Below are 18,364 nucleotides of genomic sequence, written 5' to 3'. Positions count from 1 at the left end.
GTGAGTAAAAGGTTTACAGGAAGCTTCCAGGCACCCTTATCTGCAGAGCAGTTTCTAAGTGGGGGGAGAGGGCGGCCTGGGGCCCCGCACACGTGTGGCAGCCCCAGCGCAAATGCGCATGCGCAAAACTGCCACGTGTGCACATTTGCGTCCCCAAACAAACGCAAACGCAAACAAAGGAAAGGCCGTGGCATGCCTTCTGGAGGTGGGGGCTGGAGTCGCAGCTGGGAAGAGAGTGACAGACTCTCCAGACTCCTGTAGGCAGGAGGCATCGCCTCAGGGAGGCCCAACTCGATGGGGCCCGATGCACCCCAGGCAGCTTGTTCACCGCAAGACAGGCATTTGAGCGGCCGGGTACTCCAACAGAGTGGCAAAACTGTGAAGAGACTGAGGAGCAGGAGATGTAATTTGATTGAGCAGCCACTGGGCTGAAAGCCAATCAGGGACATACAGGCTCGTTCAGGTGACCTGACTGGCCAGTGACCATTTATGACAAACTCCTCCCAGGACCCCTTACCCCTTTTACTGATATACTAATGGTAATTATAGATTGCCAGAGAGATCACTTCTCCTGGAGAAAATGACTATTTCAGAGGATAAACTTCACAGTATTATACCTGATTAATGTCCCTCCCCCCCAGGCTTCATCCTCCAAATCTCCAGGAATATCCCAACATAGTTGGCAATCCTAGCAAGTATATACACACACATATTTCCATTGTGGGTACGGCCTGCCTGCCATGTTGGGGAAGGGGGTGCTTTTTTACTTTATGCAGATGGACAGAAAAGCTGGGAGCTCACTCTCTCCACTCTCTCATTTGCTGAGCCAGTTAAAAGTCAAAATTGTTGCCAACACCAATTAATTATCACCATTTTACAGTGATTTTAAAATGCTGTGATGCCCCAATCCACTGTGGGTTTGTAGTGTTGTACTCTTTCCCCACCCCAAGTGTTTATAAGGTCTGTTTTGCCTAGAGAGGAGACGACTGAGAGGGGATCTGATAGCCATCTTCAAGTATTTAAAAGATTGCCATATGGAGGATGGAGCAGAGTTGTTCTCTCTTGCCCCAGACGGACAGACCAGGACCGATGGGATGAAATTAATTCAAAAGAAATTCCATCTAAACATCCGGAAGAGGTTCCTGACAGTCAGAGCGAATTCTCAATGGAACAGGCTTCCTCGGGAGGTGGTGGGTTCTCCATCTTTGGAAGTTTTTAAACAGAGGCTGGATAGCCATCTGACACAAAGGCTGATTCTGTGAAGGTTCAAGGGGGTGGCAGGTTACAGTGGATGAGCGATAGGGTTGTGAGTGTCCCGCATAGTGCAGGGGGTTGGACTAGATGTCCCATGCAGTTCCTTCCAACCCTATTTTTCAATGATTCTAAGGGCCAAAACAGCTGCCTGGACACCACCACATATTATGTAATGATTATGAGTCCAGTTAAAAGGGAAGGCAAAATTATTGCCAGGATGTTGTTGGGATGGTAGGTGAATTTCCTCCAGGCCAGGCTGGATTCTGTAGATTTTTGGTGTGTGTGGGGGGATCACTTGGGCATGAAATTGGGGTCACTGTGAGTGGGGAGGTAGTTGTGAATTCCTGTATTGTGCAGAGGGTTGGACTAGATGACCCTGGAAGTATTTTCCAACTCTATGATTCTATGACCAGAATACAGAGCCCCCTGTTGCCCACCTACCCACCCCTGATTCTAACCACTTTTGAACACTCCTCATGGAGGCTAAAATAGAGTCCAAAATAATGCTTCTACTGTAATATGCTGCTGATCAGATGAACCCATGACTGGCACAAGCTAGCAAGCTCTGGTGGGAAAAAGACTGCTGTGTGCATAGCAAAAGCAACTATTTAATGCAGGAGGCAAAGCGCAAAGGAAAAGCCAGGGTGAGAGGAGGGAAGGAAAAGCCCTCTCATTGACCATTTATGCACTGGAGGTTTCATGCAGGGCTGCAGGCTGGAGTTTTAGTCATGGCAGACTGCCCCACCTCTTCTTGCACCCGCATGGGGGAGCATTTGGCCCAATGTGTCTCATCCGCTCCGGATTTGTGCTCCTGCATGGGAGCTGGGGCAGTGAAGTTCCCAGTGCATAAACGGTAATTGGCAGCAAACTTGTGACAGGTATCACAACAACCTCTAGTGCTGATTGGAGTGGCATGACAAAGGCCTAACCTCTTTGTGCATCATCATGGCTATGGGTCAGGTGATAGGACCAGTACATTGTGCTCTGATATGAGTATATGGCAACCGGCTCTTAGAGCTGGCGTCCGCGCTCCCCGGGTGCCTGCGAAGGCCTGGAGCGAGGGGGTGTGGGGAGGGAGCCCTCACAGCTTCCCCCCTCCTGCCCCCTCTTTCACTTTCTCTCCCTCACTCTCCCTTTCTCTACTCCTGCCTGCCTGCCTACCTTCCCTCCTTCTATCGCTTCCTCCCTCCCGCACCCACCCACTGCCCAGTAGCGCCCTCTGTATTTTACTTACAGCGGGCGTCATTTCTAGTGCCATAGTAACGTAGATAAAATTGAAAGTGTACAGAGGAGAGTGACGAAGATGATCTGGGGCCAAGGGACCAAGCCCTATGAAGATAGGTTGAGGGACTTGGGAATGTTCAACCTGGAGAAAAGGAGGTTGAGAGGGGACATGATAGCCCTCTTTAAGTATTTGAAAGGTTGTCACTTGGAGGAGGGCAGGATGCTGTTTCCGTTGGCTGCAGAGGAGAGGACATGCAGTAATGGGTTTAAACTACAAGTACAACGATATAGGCTAGATATCAGGAAAAAAATTTTCACAGTCAGAGTAATTCAGCAGTAGAATAGGCTGCCTAAGGAGGTGGTGAGCTCCCCCTCACTGGAAGTCTTCAAGCAAAGGTTGGATACACACTTTTCTTGGATGCTTTAGGATGCTTAGGGCTGATCCTGCGTTGAGCAGGGGGTTGGACTAGATGGCCTGTATGGCCTCTTCCAACTCTATGATTCTAATAACATGCTCATGGTGTTGGAGAAATTGGCAGAAATTCAGGTTAAGTTTTTGCTGTAGGCCAGTCTGCCTGCCCTTGAGAAATCATTCAGATGCGCACTTCTGGGTCATTTGAGCCCTCCATGCTGGGGAATTCGTAGCATATGGGTGCTCCTCTCTCATACTTGTTCAGAAACTTCTCACTTTGAAAGACCTCAGTACCTGTTTGCTGAAGTCTGTATAGAAGATCTTGAGAATGGCTAAAACAAAAGCAAATCAGAATTAAAATCTGCCCATAGTTTTGTTTTTGAGGTAGTACTAAACCTCTGCTCCTGATAATCTTGATTGATGTTGGTGGCAGCATGTCAAATATTGTTGGCTGATCTTGTTTAGTAGGATTACTATTAGATGGCTTTTTTTGGAACCGAACTTAATGAACATGGTTGGCTCTGCTGCATTATTATTTTAAAATACCATTGCTCTCAAGAGCACTGACATAACAGTGTTATCTTTTTACTGCTGCTTGCAGTCGTTACTGGCTTCCAGATGGACTTCCTTTGTGTGCCTGGAGGATATCCTGATTTAGAGAGTGAAAAGTGCTTGATCTAAAAGCATGGAGAAAAACAAGTCAACCAGGGAAAAGTGCCTTCTAGGCTGTTTTGTAGTTCTTGAAAGAGCTTTCATAGAAAATCTGCTAATCCATATTATGTCTTAATTTGCATTTATTTAGGCAAAGCATGTTAAACATGCCGATGGTGAAAAAAGTTTGCTTAGCTGGGGCTTATAACTGTGAGTGAAACCTTGGCTATGTTAATTAAACTTTGAAGCAGAGAGAAGTAATGGCCTTAGCTTCTTCAGCTTGTGAAACTTCTAATGGTTTTCTGGGCTGGGGCCAAAGCCAGTTCAGCGATCCACCTGCAATCTGGGTCTTTTATATTTATTGTACTTATCAGCCACTCCCTTTGTTCCAAGTCACAAGATGGTTTTTATTATTATGTTTATTACAAAAAAGACATGCAGAAGAAAAAAATGCTGAATACATTTGCAGATTTAGATTGGTTGAGCCTATCTCAAAAACAAACTCTTTACTAATCAAACCTTCATTGGGGATACTTTCTAAGGTCTTGTAATGTAAAAGTCTTGTCCTTATAACTATCTGCTTTTACATACCAATGAGAAGTCCAGAAGTAAAATACAGAGAACTTTATCTGCCGTTAAGGGGAAATATTAGAATAATGTTACCAAGACAGAATCAGCCAGAAACTTCCAGACTGCGGTAGGAGAGTAAAACAGATACATTTCTCTCAGGTTTTTCCAGCTTAGTTTACAATTTAATCTGTCCCTTAGATCAGTGGTCCCCAAACTGGCGCCCTCTCCCCCCCCCGCCCCCCGCAGTAAAAGCTTGCAGCCCTGGAAGCTTCTTACTGCGGGAGGGGGGAGAGAGGGAATCAGGGCCGCGCATTTAGCATTAGCGATTTCGGCTGCGCATGGCGCAGGCGCGATGCGCGGGTGTGGCCACGCAGGCGCGATGTGCGGGTGTGGCCACGCATGCGCGATGTGTGGGCAGGGCAGTTGTCCTGCTGGTCCCCAGCCTAAAAAAGGTTGGGGACCTCTGCCTTAGATTCCCTTTACCCAGAAATATTGTTTGGGAGCGTACAAATCACTCAGTCTACTTCTGACTAAAGACAGACTAGAAAAAGGGCTACTTTTAACCTGCCTGTTAGAATCTCTATACTCTGAGAAGAATTACAGTTAAATGCTGCTGTTTTTCTTTTCAACTCCCTCCTTTTTTGAGAGTTCCTGAGGCCTTGATGGGTTATTTCTGACTTCTCCTTTGCACCAGTAGGGCAAAAAAGACTTGGCTGGTAACTTAAACCTATGCATCACTCTGCTCACGAACCCACACCAGTGTTAACGTTATAAAATGAGTCATACAGTCTCTAAAATTCATTAGGATAATCACCGGCTCTTGGAATTTTGTTGGTATTCAGTGATTTTATAACCTCTTATTTCCAAAAGAGATTGATCATTACAAAATCTCTTAACTGAGGAAGGGAAGATGATTTTTGAACTCTTGATGCTTAAAATTGGGTCTACAGTGTATTTGCAGCCTTCAGTGGTAGTTAACATAGCTGCTTTTATCTTAATTTACTGTGTTAAAATACAGGTACACAGGGAAAATGATAAAAGGTGTAATTAACATGGGATCCTACAACTATCTTGGATATGCACAGAGCGATGGACCTTGCAGTGAATCAACAGCTAAAGTTCTATCACAGTATGGAGCTGGAGTTTGCAGTACGAGGCAAGAACTGGGTGAGTTTGGTAGAGGCATAGCCTTCTAATAATGAAGTCAGATATCACCCAGGCTTAACAAAACATGGGCTTGCTTTCATCAGAGGATTTCCACCGGTGGAATACATTTCTGTCAGCAGAGTACAGCTTCTTGTCTCCCTTTTCTTATTGCAGTCCCAAATGTTCTTCAAAAAGTGTTCCTTGGAAGATTCTCCCCCCCCCCCAAAAAAAAAAAAACATGAAGGAATAGTCATTGCTCTGCAGGAAGCCATGCGAATTGGCTAAAATCATGCCCTCCTTTCTGTTAACAGAAATCCTGTGGTGGATGTAAGCCATGTAGTAGTTTTCTTAATGCTCATGCTCACACTTCCTCCAGGAATCATTTTGCTGATTTTATTTCCAGAACAAGTACTACAAAGCTCTGAACTAGGAGCTGAGTTATTCTCATGGCAACTACATGACTAGAGGAACTGCTTGGATGAAGGTCCTTAGTGTCCCTAGAATTCAGTTCACAGTATGGTCAGATACAGACTGTAGCTTATACAGAGAAGTTTACTGTCAGTTACATTTGATTAAGGGCCTCAAGCCAAATTTGTCATTTTACATGTATCACCTTTTGTTTCTAAACAGATTTGGAGGTCCCAAGGTAAACTGTCATATAAAACTCTTTGCTATCAGCGTCTGAACCTTATGGCCTACTCTGATTTGTTCTACCGTAACCAGTAATGTAATTTTGTTTAAATTGCTTCCCTATTTTGTTTTTCTCCCATTAGTGTTTGTCAGGATTTTTTTTTTTTAAAAGCATGATTTTAGCAAGAATAACCTGAAAATGAAATAAATGCTAATATTCATATGCATTCTCCATTCAACTTGCAGGTAGTACTCTACAGTAGAAAAACATTTCAGCACCTGTAAAGCCAGCAGCACCTTATTAATTTTGACATTGTTCTCATATGTGCAGGAAATCTGGACAAACACGAGGAGCTGGAAAGATTAGTGGCCAGATTCCTTGGTGTAGAGGCAGCAATGGTGTATGGAATGGGATTTGCAACCAACTCAATGAACATTCCTGCTCTGGTTGGCAAGGTATGGAATATTCAGAGAGAGTTCTGTCTTCACCTTGTTCTATCTTCACAGATTCCTCCCTTATCCTCACATTTATTCAGAGATTTTCAGGGTTGACGGCAGAGGAGAGATTGATCATCTCAGTGTACAGTTAACTTCTAAATTGAAAAAAAAAACTTGGGGGGATGCTAAATGAATAAACATTAGGGGAGAAATACTCACGTGACTTGTCATAAGTTGACATGAGCAGTTCAGATTGGATAAGCCAAAAAGTACCCAAGTCAGTGCTTTCGGGTACTTTTTCAGCTCATCTGGATTGAACCATCAATTCCCTGCATTCAGATGGTCCAAATCAGGATGGCCAAATCATGATTCAACGATTTGACTGATTTAAATGCATCTGCCCCGCCCCCTTGCTTTCTTAGGCAGCACCTGAGAGCGATGGGGAGAGTGTGCACCAAACAGCCGATAATGACAGGCACACCATCTGTTCCCTTTGAAAACTCGTCCCCACCTTCAGGGGGTATACATAGAGAGATATTCCCTAAAACAGTGGTCCCCAACGTTTTTATCACCAGGGACCGGTCAATGCTTGACAATTTTACTGAGGCCCAGGGGAGTGGTAGTTTTTTGCTAAGGGACGTCGGCGCTGCCTGAGCCCCTGCTACACTTGCTTTCCTGCCGGTGCCCCTGACTTTCCTCTGCCCGCTGGGAGGTGCTGCCAGCAGCAGCTGCGCACTGCCACTCAGGGGGAGCCCCAGCTATGGTGGCCACTGGAGAGCACCAAAGGTGAGCTAGTGGCAGGGCAGCCCCCGAGGCAGCAGCCGGGGAGGAGGACGAGGAGGAGCTGCGGCCCGGTACCGACTGATCCACGGACCGGTCCCGGTGCCTGGACAGGGGGTTGGGGACCACTGCCCTAAAATACACAGGTCCCAGACCACATAAGGCCTTGAAGGTTAAAACGAACACCTTGAAGCTGATCAGGAGCTCAGGCAGCAGCCAGTGCAACTACTGGAGAACAGGTCGAATGTGAGCTCTCTACGGTAGCGATCCCAACCTGTGGGCCGCCGACCACATGTGGTCCTTCAACTAATTGGAGGTGGGCCCCGAACGACGCCTTCTCCCCCCCCCCGGCCCTTTACTTCATCCCCCCCCCCAGCCCTTTACAACACACTTCATTGTTATGGCGTGTCTGTATCTTATTTTGAAGGGATGTTTAAACATTACCATAGCGATCAGAGAGCGTTAGGGCAGTGGTTGAGAGTAGAGGAGTAAACTACCCCCCCCCCCACTGGGCCTCAGTAAAAGGCGTTGAGTGGTCCCCGGTGATAAAAAGGTTGGGGACCACTGCTCTACGGGATCCTTGTGAGGACCCAGGTAGCTGCATTTTGAACCAAATAATTTCTGAATCAAGATCAAGGGTAGGCCCATGTAAAGTCAATTACAGTAATCAAACTTGGAAGTGACTGTCACATGGATCACTGTGGCTATGTGTTCTTGGTCCAGTTAGGGTGCTAGTAGCTTCACCTGACATAGATACAAAAAATTCCTGATGAGCTACTATAGTGACCTGTGCCTCCATAGAAAGGGAGGTGTCAGGGGTCACCTCCAGATTCCTGACGGTCTCTGCAGCTTGCAGTTGCACCCTGTCAAAACAGGAGAGCCACACTTCCTCTTCTGGTCCCTTCCTTCCCAGCAACAGGACCTCTGTCTTCAGGGGGTTAAGCTTCAGGCCACTTTGTTGAAGCCACTCTATCACAGCTCTCAGACATCTGTCCATTGTTTTCTATATAAGTAGAAAATAATGCAGTAACAGTAAGACAATACATACAGCAAGCTTTTACAGTCCTGTTCACCCACATAAACACTTAGCTTGAAACAGATACTGCAGACCACTTGGTCAGACACACAGGTGAATTGTAAGGTGGCACTATGTAGAAAGTTATACACATTCCAAAGTTATGGTGCCAATGTTAAATTATGAGCTTGTATATAAAGGCCACTGGGGAAGGCACTGGCAAACTACCCCGTATTGAGTCTGCCATGAAAACACTGGAGGGCGTCACCTCAATGGTCAGACATAACTCGGCGCTTGCACTGGGGATACCTTTACCTTTTTATATAAAGGCCAGTTATTGGTTTGTAATATGTTTTGTTTCCCCAAAATACGTCGCTGATTCTTTGTGCCGTCTCATATGCAGTTCTGCACCTGTCTAGGGCATATTCAGAGCATTCTGAAACTTTAGCCATAAAAATTATTCAAATCCACTTCCCTGGAACAAAGAGTGCTTTTCTTGCTCAGTTGTTTTTCTTATTTCCACAGAGCAGTTACCATAAAAACATTCTTAGCATCTGTAGTCATCTTGGCTATTCTCCTCTTTCTGTTGTGTAATCTTCATTTTGTATTCTATAGGGATCTCTTTCTTGTCAGTGTATCAATGGCACATTATCTCTCCTTCAAAAGCTGTTGCACTTGTCATAGCCAGATTTTAGGCTCTGATTTTAGGAGATCAAAAAATCGTCTTGATTCTGTTGCTTTAACATCCCAAAACAAGCTCAAAACATCACTCTGACTGTTTCCACACTGGGAACTTTGCTGTTCTGGCTCCAGTGTAGAAGCACAAATCTGGGGAGGATGAGGTACACTGGGCCAAATGCTCCCCTGTGCAGGGGTAGGAAGAGGTGGTGTAACTTGCCCCAGCTCAAACTCCAGCTGCCCGGTGTGAAGTCTCCAGTGCAGAAACAGTCTTTGTTTCTTGTTTGGGAGCAATAAAGGATAGAACAAGCTATCTTCTCTGGCTTCAAGTTTTAAAATTTGTATTAGATTGCAATAGGAAGATGGCCACTCCTTATTATTCACTAAACTTCCAGTTCAGTCATTGTGGAGGAATCTCTGAGTAAAACTAGTTTGCTAATTATTTTCATAAAGAAAGGGAAGGTTGGAAGTGACCTCATAAATAGATCTGTAAGAGAATAGAGCTTGTGCTACTTGTTTCCAGCTACCCAGCATTTGTGTCTTATTGGTAATATCTTTGTGTAATTCAGTGATTCATAAGTGAAGCAAATGGTTTCCTAGTCACATGATTAAGATACAGAGGCATTTCAGTTTTCAAAACAGGAATTGAATACAATATGCTATAACACATAGATTTTGGAACAGAGATGATAGCTGGGCTAGGAGTTTGTCAACATGCTTGACTCAGATCTGCAGCCCATTCTTCTGATGTTAACACTGACACATGAAGGACTTGCTTTTTGATGGCAGCTGCCACTTCAAGTTCTGCTATGTGTTGGAGAAAAATGGGCAAGGATAATCTTGGTGTTCCTTAGTTAGAAAAGTTGCATTGGATCACTGTGACCAAGTGTTCTGGGGACAAGTAGGGTGCTAGTAGCCTGGCTCGATGCAGGTGGAGAAATGCTTCTTGGACTACCTTTGTGATCTCTGCCTCCATAGATAAGGAGGCATCAAAGATCATCTCCAAATTCCTGGTGGTAGGTACAGCTATAAGCTGCACCCCATCCAGGAAAGGGAGACATGCTTCCTGATCTTGTCCCCTTCTACCCAGAACCTCCGTCTTGGAGGGATTGAGTTTCAAGTGATTCTGCCTGAGCCATGCAGACACTGCTTCCAAACATCTGGCAAATGTTTCTGGGGGGAAGGGGAAAGTCTGGCTGGTCATCCATCAGCAGAAAGAGCTGGGTGTCATCTGCCTACTGGTGACAGCCCAGCCCAAAGCTCTGTGCCACCTGTGCCAGACGGTGCACAGCTTTTTATCCTTTCACTGGCGTTTGGTGGAGCAAGGTGTCCTCTCAGCCAGGTGCCGCTGGAATAATATGTTTCCACTCTTGGTGATTGATGGCAGTAGTTTTGGCCATATAGATAGTCAAGAGCTGGTTTCTAAGGTCTTCCTTGATCTGTTTAAGCCAGTCTTTGGCACCAGTTATTGATCTTCCATTCAGTTGGTCATTCTTGCCAGAGGAGTTTATGAGGCAATCTGCTGGTGTTCATTCTGAGCTTTTGAATTTGTTCTTTAATTTGCATTTGGTTGTCACATTTTGTACAAATTGTCTCATTTTGATTATGAGGCACTCGATTATGAGGCACATCACATAGAGAGGCACTCAGAATCTGCCACAAGCATTGCACTTGGAAAGTCTCGAGTTTGTTTATGTCAGGTTTTAGTAAAGTCCATGTTTCTGATACGAGGATTGGCAGGATTAGTGTCTGGAAGAGACAAACTTTGGTCATGAGAGAGATGTTCATCTTCTCCCAGAGGCACCATTTGAGTGTGGCAAATGTTGATGTTGCTTGGCCAATACTATTGAGGGCTTCAGTAGTAGATGACTCTTTTCTTGCACCAATGAGCCTAAGTATTTAAATTCTTTGACTTGCTGTTCAGGTTCCATTGAGGTATACATTTGTCCGTGATCTATCTGTGGTTATGACTTTGATTTTGTCCATATTTATTTTTAAGCTGTAAAATTGGGCGATGCAGGCTGTGTCATAGAGGATTTAGTAGCATCTATAAATATGTCAGTATCATGCCAGAGGGCGCATGGGGGAGCATGGGAGCGAGTATCGCCCCCTGCAGTGCCCCACAATGGAGCGCAAAGGGACAACACAAATCTTCTCCCACTGCCACCCTACTTCTAGTCCCACCCAAAGTGTCATGTGACAGGCAGGGTGAGAACTCCTCCCTACAGTTCCTCTTTTGCTTCCATGAGGAGGAGATGTACTTCTACATGCTGCTTCAGGGAGCCAAGTTGGAAAAAAGAATTTTATCCACTGTACTTGGCTTACCAAGAATAAGAATATAGGTACCAGTCCTTTCCATCATTAAACAGAATTTTGTACTACTTTATACTCAACAGCCTCAGCCAAGAGGCAGGGTAGTCTAAGGGTAGAAATCTTCCACAGTCCTCTAGGGATCAACAATCCAGAAATACCTCATTAGCCTTACTAGAAGGAGTGGCAGATTACAGTGGATGAGCGATAGGGTTGTGAGTGCAGGGGGTTGGACTAGATGACTATGATTCTGTGAATCAGACCTTTGGTTTGTAGACAGATTAACCAGATTAATTAACAAATGCTGCGAGATTACAGTTAATACAGTTAATATTATCTGTAATCACTGCCTCCTTTAATTGCACTCCAATCTGGCAAACCATCTCTCTGTATTATACAACCTTAGAGTACACAATGTTTCCTTTTGGGGTAACAACAGCTCCAGATAGCCAAATGTATAGCTGAATAGCTCATCTAAGCCTACATGGTTACCTGTTGTACCCTTATTTAAATGATTGCCTCTTTATTGATTAATTACCAGACAGACTACATAGGAGTCTCAACTTGGCTCTGTGCACTCTGCAATCACTGGTGCTTGTGGTAAACTGGGAGAAATCCTCCTTTGTCCGGCTTAGTTGATTTACTTCATTGGGGCATAACTAGACTCTCAAAGTGGGGAAGTATTTATACCCACTACCAGAATTAGAATTATGGTGGCTATAGTAAAGAAGTTTCTTTCCAACAGATTCTGGTTGGTAAAACGCATGTGGAAACTTTTGGGTTGAATGGCCTCCACAACTACAGTGGTCCCTAATGCAGGTTTGCAGGTGAGGGCAATGCAGAATTGGTTCATAAGGCTCAGATCCTTACTGGAGGAAATTGCCAGTTCCAAGAATTATTGTCTCTTGTTTGGTGGTCTATACCTGGGAACTTGCTTAAAGGGATTCCATTAGGATACTAATCACATGACGTCCAGAGGTGTCAGTCACAGAGTCGGGGCTCAATGTCAAGGGTTTATTTATTTATTTATTAGATTTGTTTCCCACTATTCACAGCAAGCCATCTCGTGGTGGGTTACATAGTAAAACCGCACATAAGAACAACCATCCCCATTAAAACCTCCATTAATAATTCAGCAGAAAGCTGGCAATAAAGCTATCACCCCCCTCTTCAGCCAGTGCGGCTGCCTCTCGGTGTGCCAAGGGGATTGCACATGCCAACAACCACAAACACATGATGATCTGACATTATGGTGGCAGTATCTTCCAGGGGGGTCCGACTCATCTTCCATGTCCTGGCCTCAACCATAGGCCTGGCAGAAGAGCTCTGTCTTAAAAGCCCTACAGAACACAAAGTTCCTGCAGGGCCCACAGTTCTTCTGGGAGCTCTTTCCACCAGGTTGGGGCCAGTACCAAAAAGGCCCTGGCCCCGGTCAAGGCCAAGCGAACTTCCCGGGCCCCAGGAATGACCAATAAATTGGCAACTGCAGGGTTTAGAGCCCTGCGGGGAGTGTTAAGACAGCAGGCAGTCCTTCAGATATGTGGGTCCCAGACTGCAAAGGGCCTTAATAATCATATCCGAACCTGATCCAGGCTGCAACCGGTAACCAATGCAGCTGCCTCAGCACCGGCTGGATATGGACTCTCGAAGGTGTTCCTGTGAGGATCTTAGCAGTCGAATTTATACCAGCTGCAATTTCTGGGTCAGAGACAAGGGCATGCGTCGAGCGAGTTACAGAAGTCAATTCTGGATGTGACCATTGCATGGATCATCATGGGTAAGAGTGAAAAGTCCATAGACTAGGTTGCTTCTTTTGCCGAGATCGTCAAAGGAAAGCATGTTCTGTTAAAGACAGACTATGTCACAGCAAACTTGAACGAAGGGGGGACAGGATCTCTCCAACTGTGCAGAGAGGCCATGCTTACATGACAGTGGTCAATAAGTATAATATAAAAGGTAAATGTATCCCCTGTGCAAGCACCGGGTCATGTCTGACCCTTGGGGTGACGCCCTCTAGCGTTTTCATGGCAGACTCAATACGGGGTGGTTTGCCAGTGCCTTCCCCAATCATTACCATTTACCTCCCAGCAAGCTGGGTACTCATTTTACCGACCTCGGAAGGATGGAAGGCTGAGTCAACCTTGAGCTGGCTGCTGGGGTTGAACTCCCAGCCTCATGGGCAGACAGCTTCAGACAGCATTTCTGCTGCCTTACCACCCTGCGCCACAAGAGGCTCTTAAGTATAATATAAGTGGGCTTATATCTCACATTTTCTTTGTTAATGGATTATCTCAGTGTATGGGACACAAAAGGGTTCCAAATCCAAGCCTTCCTCCAAAATTAAACAGACTTTTTAATGTCTTGAATACCTAATATCAAAGCCACTTTACCCACATTCTTAAATTCAGTTGTGGGCACCAGCCCCTCCCATGCATGCTGCATCGAAGATACACTTCTGGGTGGCAGTGTACGTGAATAAGATCTTGGGGTACTTATGATCTGCAAGCTAAATACAATAGCCATAGTTTTTACTGGAACACGGTGTAGAGCCCACATCCATCCCATTCTTGAGCAGCTGCACTGAATTCCAGATCCAGTTCAAGTTTTTAGTTTGACTTTTAAGCCCATTTGCGGTCTGGGTCCAGCATATCTGAGGGACCGTCCTGGCCTCTACCTGGTAGAATGAGCTCCCAGAAGAACTAAGGGCCCTTACAGAACTATATTAGTTCTGCAGTGCCTGCAAGATGGAGTTCTTCTGCCTGGTGTTCGGTTGACGCCCGGGTGTGATTACCATCTAATGACCCCTCTTCTATAGCACAGCAAGCCCTGTTATAAAAATCAAACAGTGATGCTGCATATAATATGCGGCATATAAATTAAATAAATACATTTATTAGTATAAGCAGCCAATGCTGGTAATGTAGACTGATATTTTATTTGCATTGTTCTTATTGGAATTGTAGTGGTTTTATGATTGTGAGTTGCCATGAGCCAGCTGGGCCTGGAATGGCTAGATAGAAATCGAATGAATAAATGTTCAGCCTGAAGAAGAGGAGATTGAGAGGGAGCATGATTGCTGTCTTTAAGTATTTGAAAGGTTGTCACTAGGAGGAGGGCAGGGAGCGGTTCATGTTGGCAGTGAGGATGGGACCTGATGTAATGACTTCAAACTGCTAGTGGAATGGTAAAAAATTATCAGGCAAAAAAATTCTCAGCAATGGGAGTCAGTTGCCTGAGGAAGAGATGAGCTCCCCATCACTGGCAGTCTTTAAGCAGTGGCTGGACAGATACTTATCCTGGATGATTAGACAGATCCTACTTTGAGTAGGGGGTTGGACTGGATGGCCTGTATGGCCCCTTCCAACTCTGTGATTTTATTCTTTGGTTCCCACTTCTCTAGGAGATACAGCAATTGCCATTGGATACCTGATTTGCTTTGATACTTTTCTTGCCACCAGAATTTTTCTCACCTTTCTAATGCTTTTGCTCCTGAAGAAGATTGAGTCCTTCTTGTAGGATGGAAGCACAACACATCCCATCCCCAGTGTCATTTTCTTTTTGTTTTAAGCTTAGCACAATTCCACAGGGCCTGTAAAAGGGAACTCCTCTGCCAGGCATTTGACTGAGGCTGCCAGACCTAACACCATTCAGCTTTTCCCCCTGACATCATAGACATCCTCCATATCCTGAACCCAACTGATCCCCCCCACCCATAGGTTCTGTTTGAAAAGTTCTATCACATTGCTAATTGTTATGTTATTGTTGATCAGTACCGGTTCTTACCATTATTGTTATGATTATTTTTAATGTTACTATCCTGAAAGCCTGTTGCATCCAGGAATGCGGTGGGCCCTCACAGATTGCATCGCCACTGCCCTACCTGCGCGTTCCGGTGGCTGCTTCATCAACGTCATGGCAGTTGGATTGAGTGACAGGCTGGCCAGGGCGCCATGGGAGCACCCTCCTCGGCAGCCAGCAAGTGTCTGGCTGCATGTGTGCCTCACTGCCGGCTTCTTGGGGGTGGGTGCTCCAGGGTCCAGCCTGGGTGTGCCCGGATGGGCTCGTGGAGACAGAAGTGTTGGCTGGAAACCCGGGAGTGGGCCAGACAGGCCCAGACACTGCTCTTCCCACAGTGGCTTTTACAAAATATATAGAGCCACTAATGGTTACAGATAATGTACTCCCCTATGTTTTATGTAAACCACCTTGAGCCTTATAGGAGGGCGGTATAGAAATATAATAAAATAAAATAAGAAATTTCAGATGGTAACTTAGTCAAGTATCCTTTCTTTGCTGTAAAGCACCACTTGGTTTGCACCCATCAAGCTAAAGGGTACTTTTTACCTTGCCATAGGAAGATCATTTGTTTTGCCATCAGCCCATAGCAGTTACAATTCTTGGCAGTGGCTCTTTGTGTTGTCACCAAACGTATGGTTATTGTCACCACCTTCTTGATGCCAGGAATTACTTATCTTTTTGTACAGAGCTTATTTTCAGCATCACTCTGTTTGATCTGTGAGCCAATAAGGAGAAATATCAGCTCCTCAGAACCTGTAGACTCAAATTAATTGATGTAGTCCTTGAGCCCATGTTGTAGTGTGCTATCATAACTCTAGTCAAATCCCAGAACAACCTGTGTATTGGGGCATATTTCTGCACTCTTTCCTTTATCTCTAGAGTGTTCTTGGTCTCGTGGTAGCCATACTGTTAATCATTATATCTTTGTGTTTATAGATTTAAGGTATTGTTTCGCGGTGCTTTTATTCCCTTTGGGGGCAAAAGTCTGTCCACATTACCATATGGATTCATTAAATCCATATGAATTGCCTAGAACCATTTGGGAGTATGAGAAGCTGTACCTTCTATCTTGTAAGTAAAATGATGCAGATTGCTGCATAGTAGCGGCCAAATTCTGTTACATGCCTGGAAAGGAACACTTCTTCCATGTTTCCATCATTGTCTTAACTCCAGGAAAGCCATATGCGTGGAAATCATATGGGACAAAATGAAAGCATTTTCCTGTTGTGCAAACAGCCCATGCTGGCACACTGTTATGGTCCTTTTCTGTCTATATTCCATTTTATTTTACCTTTGTTTCTTTCAGGCTTGGCTTCTTCCACTAATTTGTCAGTCATTTCTTCTTGCCAGGTCATACATTGTTAGCCTACCTGATCTATCTCATGGATTTTGTTGATTCCACCTGTTCATTTTGTGAGCCCTATCTGGAACCTGTCCTTTGTAGTTTCAAAGTTGTCATAGGGAAATCTGTTTGAGCCCATTACTCCTTGGGTTGGGGTTTTTGCTGACTTCTATATCTGCATTTCTGGTGGCCATTACATCTGGGTACCATGTGAGGGAGCTTCATGCTTTGAGACAAGACTGTGCTCTAAGTTTTGACCTGATGAACTGGTATTTTGGTCTGATCTTGCTTTTCACTCCAAGGTAGTATGACATTTCACCTAGTACATGACCAATCACTGATGTTCCTTAAGAATTCTGCTATCAGATATTTACATGTCAGAACTAGGATTAATAGCATGTTTAACCAAGCTGTCAGTTGATTTAGAATCATAGAATCATAGAGTTGGAAGGGGCCATACAGGCCATCTAGTCCCAACCCCCTGCTCAACGCAGGATCAGCCCTAAGCATCCTAAAGCATCCAAGAAAAGTGTGTATCCAACCTTTGCTTGAAGACTGCCAGTGAGGGGGCGCTCACCACCTCCTTAGGCAGCCTATTCCACTGCTGAACTACTCTGACTGTGACAATTTTTTTCCTGATATCTAGCCTATATCGTTGTACTTGTAGCTTAAATCCATTACTGCGTGTCCTCTGCAGCCAACGGAAACAGCATCCTGCCCTCCTCCAAGTGACACCCTTTCAAAAACTTAAAGAGGGCTATCCCCACTCAACTCCTTTTCTCCAGGCTGAACATTACCAAGTCCCTCAACCTATCTTTTAGGGCTTGGTCCCTTGGCCCCAGATCATCCTCGTCGCGCTCCTCTGTACCCTTTCAATTTTATCTACATCTTGAATTGAGGCCTCCAGAATTGCACACAGTACTCCAGGTGTTTTAATCATGTGGAGCCAACTTCCACCTTCAAAGAAATTAGTTTGCTAATGTGGGAATGTACTTAGATCACAAAGAAGAAAGACTGGTTGCTTACTTGTTGTTATTACTCTTCTAATTGGTGCTCCTCTAGCAGCCTTCTGTACATTCACATGCACAACACCTGCCCTTCTTCCCTGCTGCTGGCAACTTCTTGCTTTGGGGAAGCTGCATTTGATAGATTGAAGGGGCTGAATAGGAAGGCAGTTGCTTCTCCTTTGACTGCTTCTGTGTAGCCATGGAAAAGATATATGTAACTGCACGAATGAACACTTAGAATGGAGGGGTTTTTTTCTGTAACTTATCTGTATATGGCTCCCTTTTTATTTCTAAACTCCCACTTCATTCCAGTTTATTTGAATTTATAAGGGATATCAAGTTTGTACACTGCATCGTAAGATCATGTTGAACTAACAAAGTTGTCAGGCCAGCTGCTGCATTTCTGTTGACATAAACATTCACATGGTTCAGATTTAATGACATGCCATGGAATGGATGGGATTCCTTTTGGCATGAGTGTGTATGTGTGTGTGTGGGAATCATGTTTGTTGCCTGCTTTATATCAGGACCCCTGAAGTGCTAGAAAAGGCATACTGCTATCCTAAATTATGGCTTTTATGACTTGGACCAGATGCCAAACCATGGTTTGTCCTACCCATTAATCATAAAATGTGATGATGGCAGTGTCTATAAGTACACCTTTCCCATCTTCCAGCATATGTTAGAAGATGATGGGATGCTGAGAAGCCTAGTAGTACAGGCGGAAGTACAGTTCTTCTTGTCTGCATGCATCAGAATAGTCACAGATTTTGTTGGGTGGACTTGCAACATCCGCTTCTGCTTTTACGCTTCGTGGCAAGGGAAAACTGGATAAAGACTAAAAACATGTTGGAGGGCAGCATGCTTCTCATCCAACAACATGTTCAGATCATCTGGGCTAGAGATTGTTCAGAGAAAAACTGCAGACCATTTTTTTTCCTGTTTTGTCCAGATTTTTAGGTTGGCATGTCATCAAAATGCAGATGACACCCAACTATTTCTGTTAATGGATGGCCATCTGTCAACACCTCCAAACAATCTGGCCAGCTACCTGGATGCTGTAGTGGATTGGCTCAAGTGGAGTTTGGCTGAAGCTGAATCCAGCCAAG

At 44.9% G+C, this 18,364-nt stretch overlaps 1 protein-coding gene across 2 annotated transcripts in view; it reads left to right on the top strand.

Moving 5' to 3' along the window:
- Positions 1–18,364, top strand: part of SPTLC2 (serine palmitoyltransferase long chain base subunit 2) — a 76,835-nt gene that overhangs the window by 18,274 nt on the left and 40,197 nt on the right. For both annotated transcript variants that reach the window (XM_077323343.1, XM_077323342.1), the window contains exons 4-5: positions 5,130–5,278; positions 6,219–6,343. In XM_077323343.1, coding sequence (XP_077179458.1) covers positions 5,130–5,278; positions 6,219–6,343 — 274 coding nt within the window. The remainder of the gene's footprint in view (positions 1–5,129; positions 5,279–6,218; positions 6,344–18,364) is intronic.

Source organism: Paroedura picta, chromosome 2 (assembly GCF_049243985.1).
Source record: "Paroedura picta isolate Pp20150507F chromosome 2, Ppicta_v3.0, whole genome shotgun sequence".
Lineage (NCBI taxonomy): Eukaryota > Metazoa > Chordata > Lepidosauria > Squamata > Gekkonidae > Paroedura > Paroedura picta.
The sequence above is the reverse complement of the archived record's forward strand: the minus strand, read 5'-3'. Positions and strand labels throughout refer to the sequence as shown.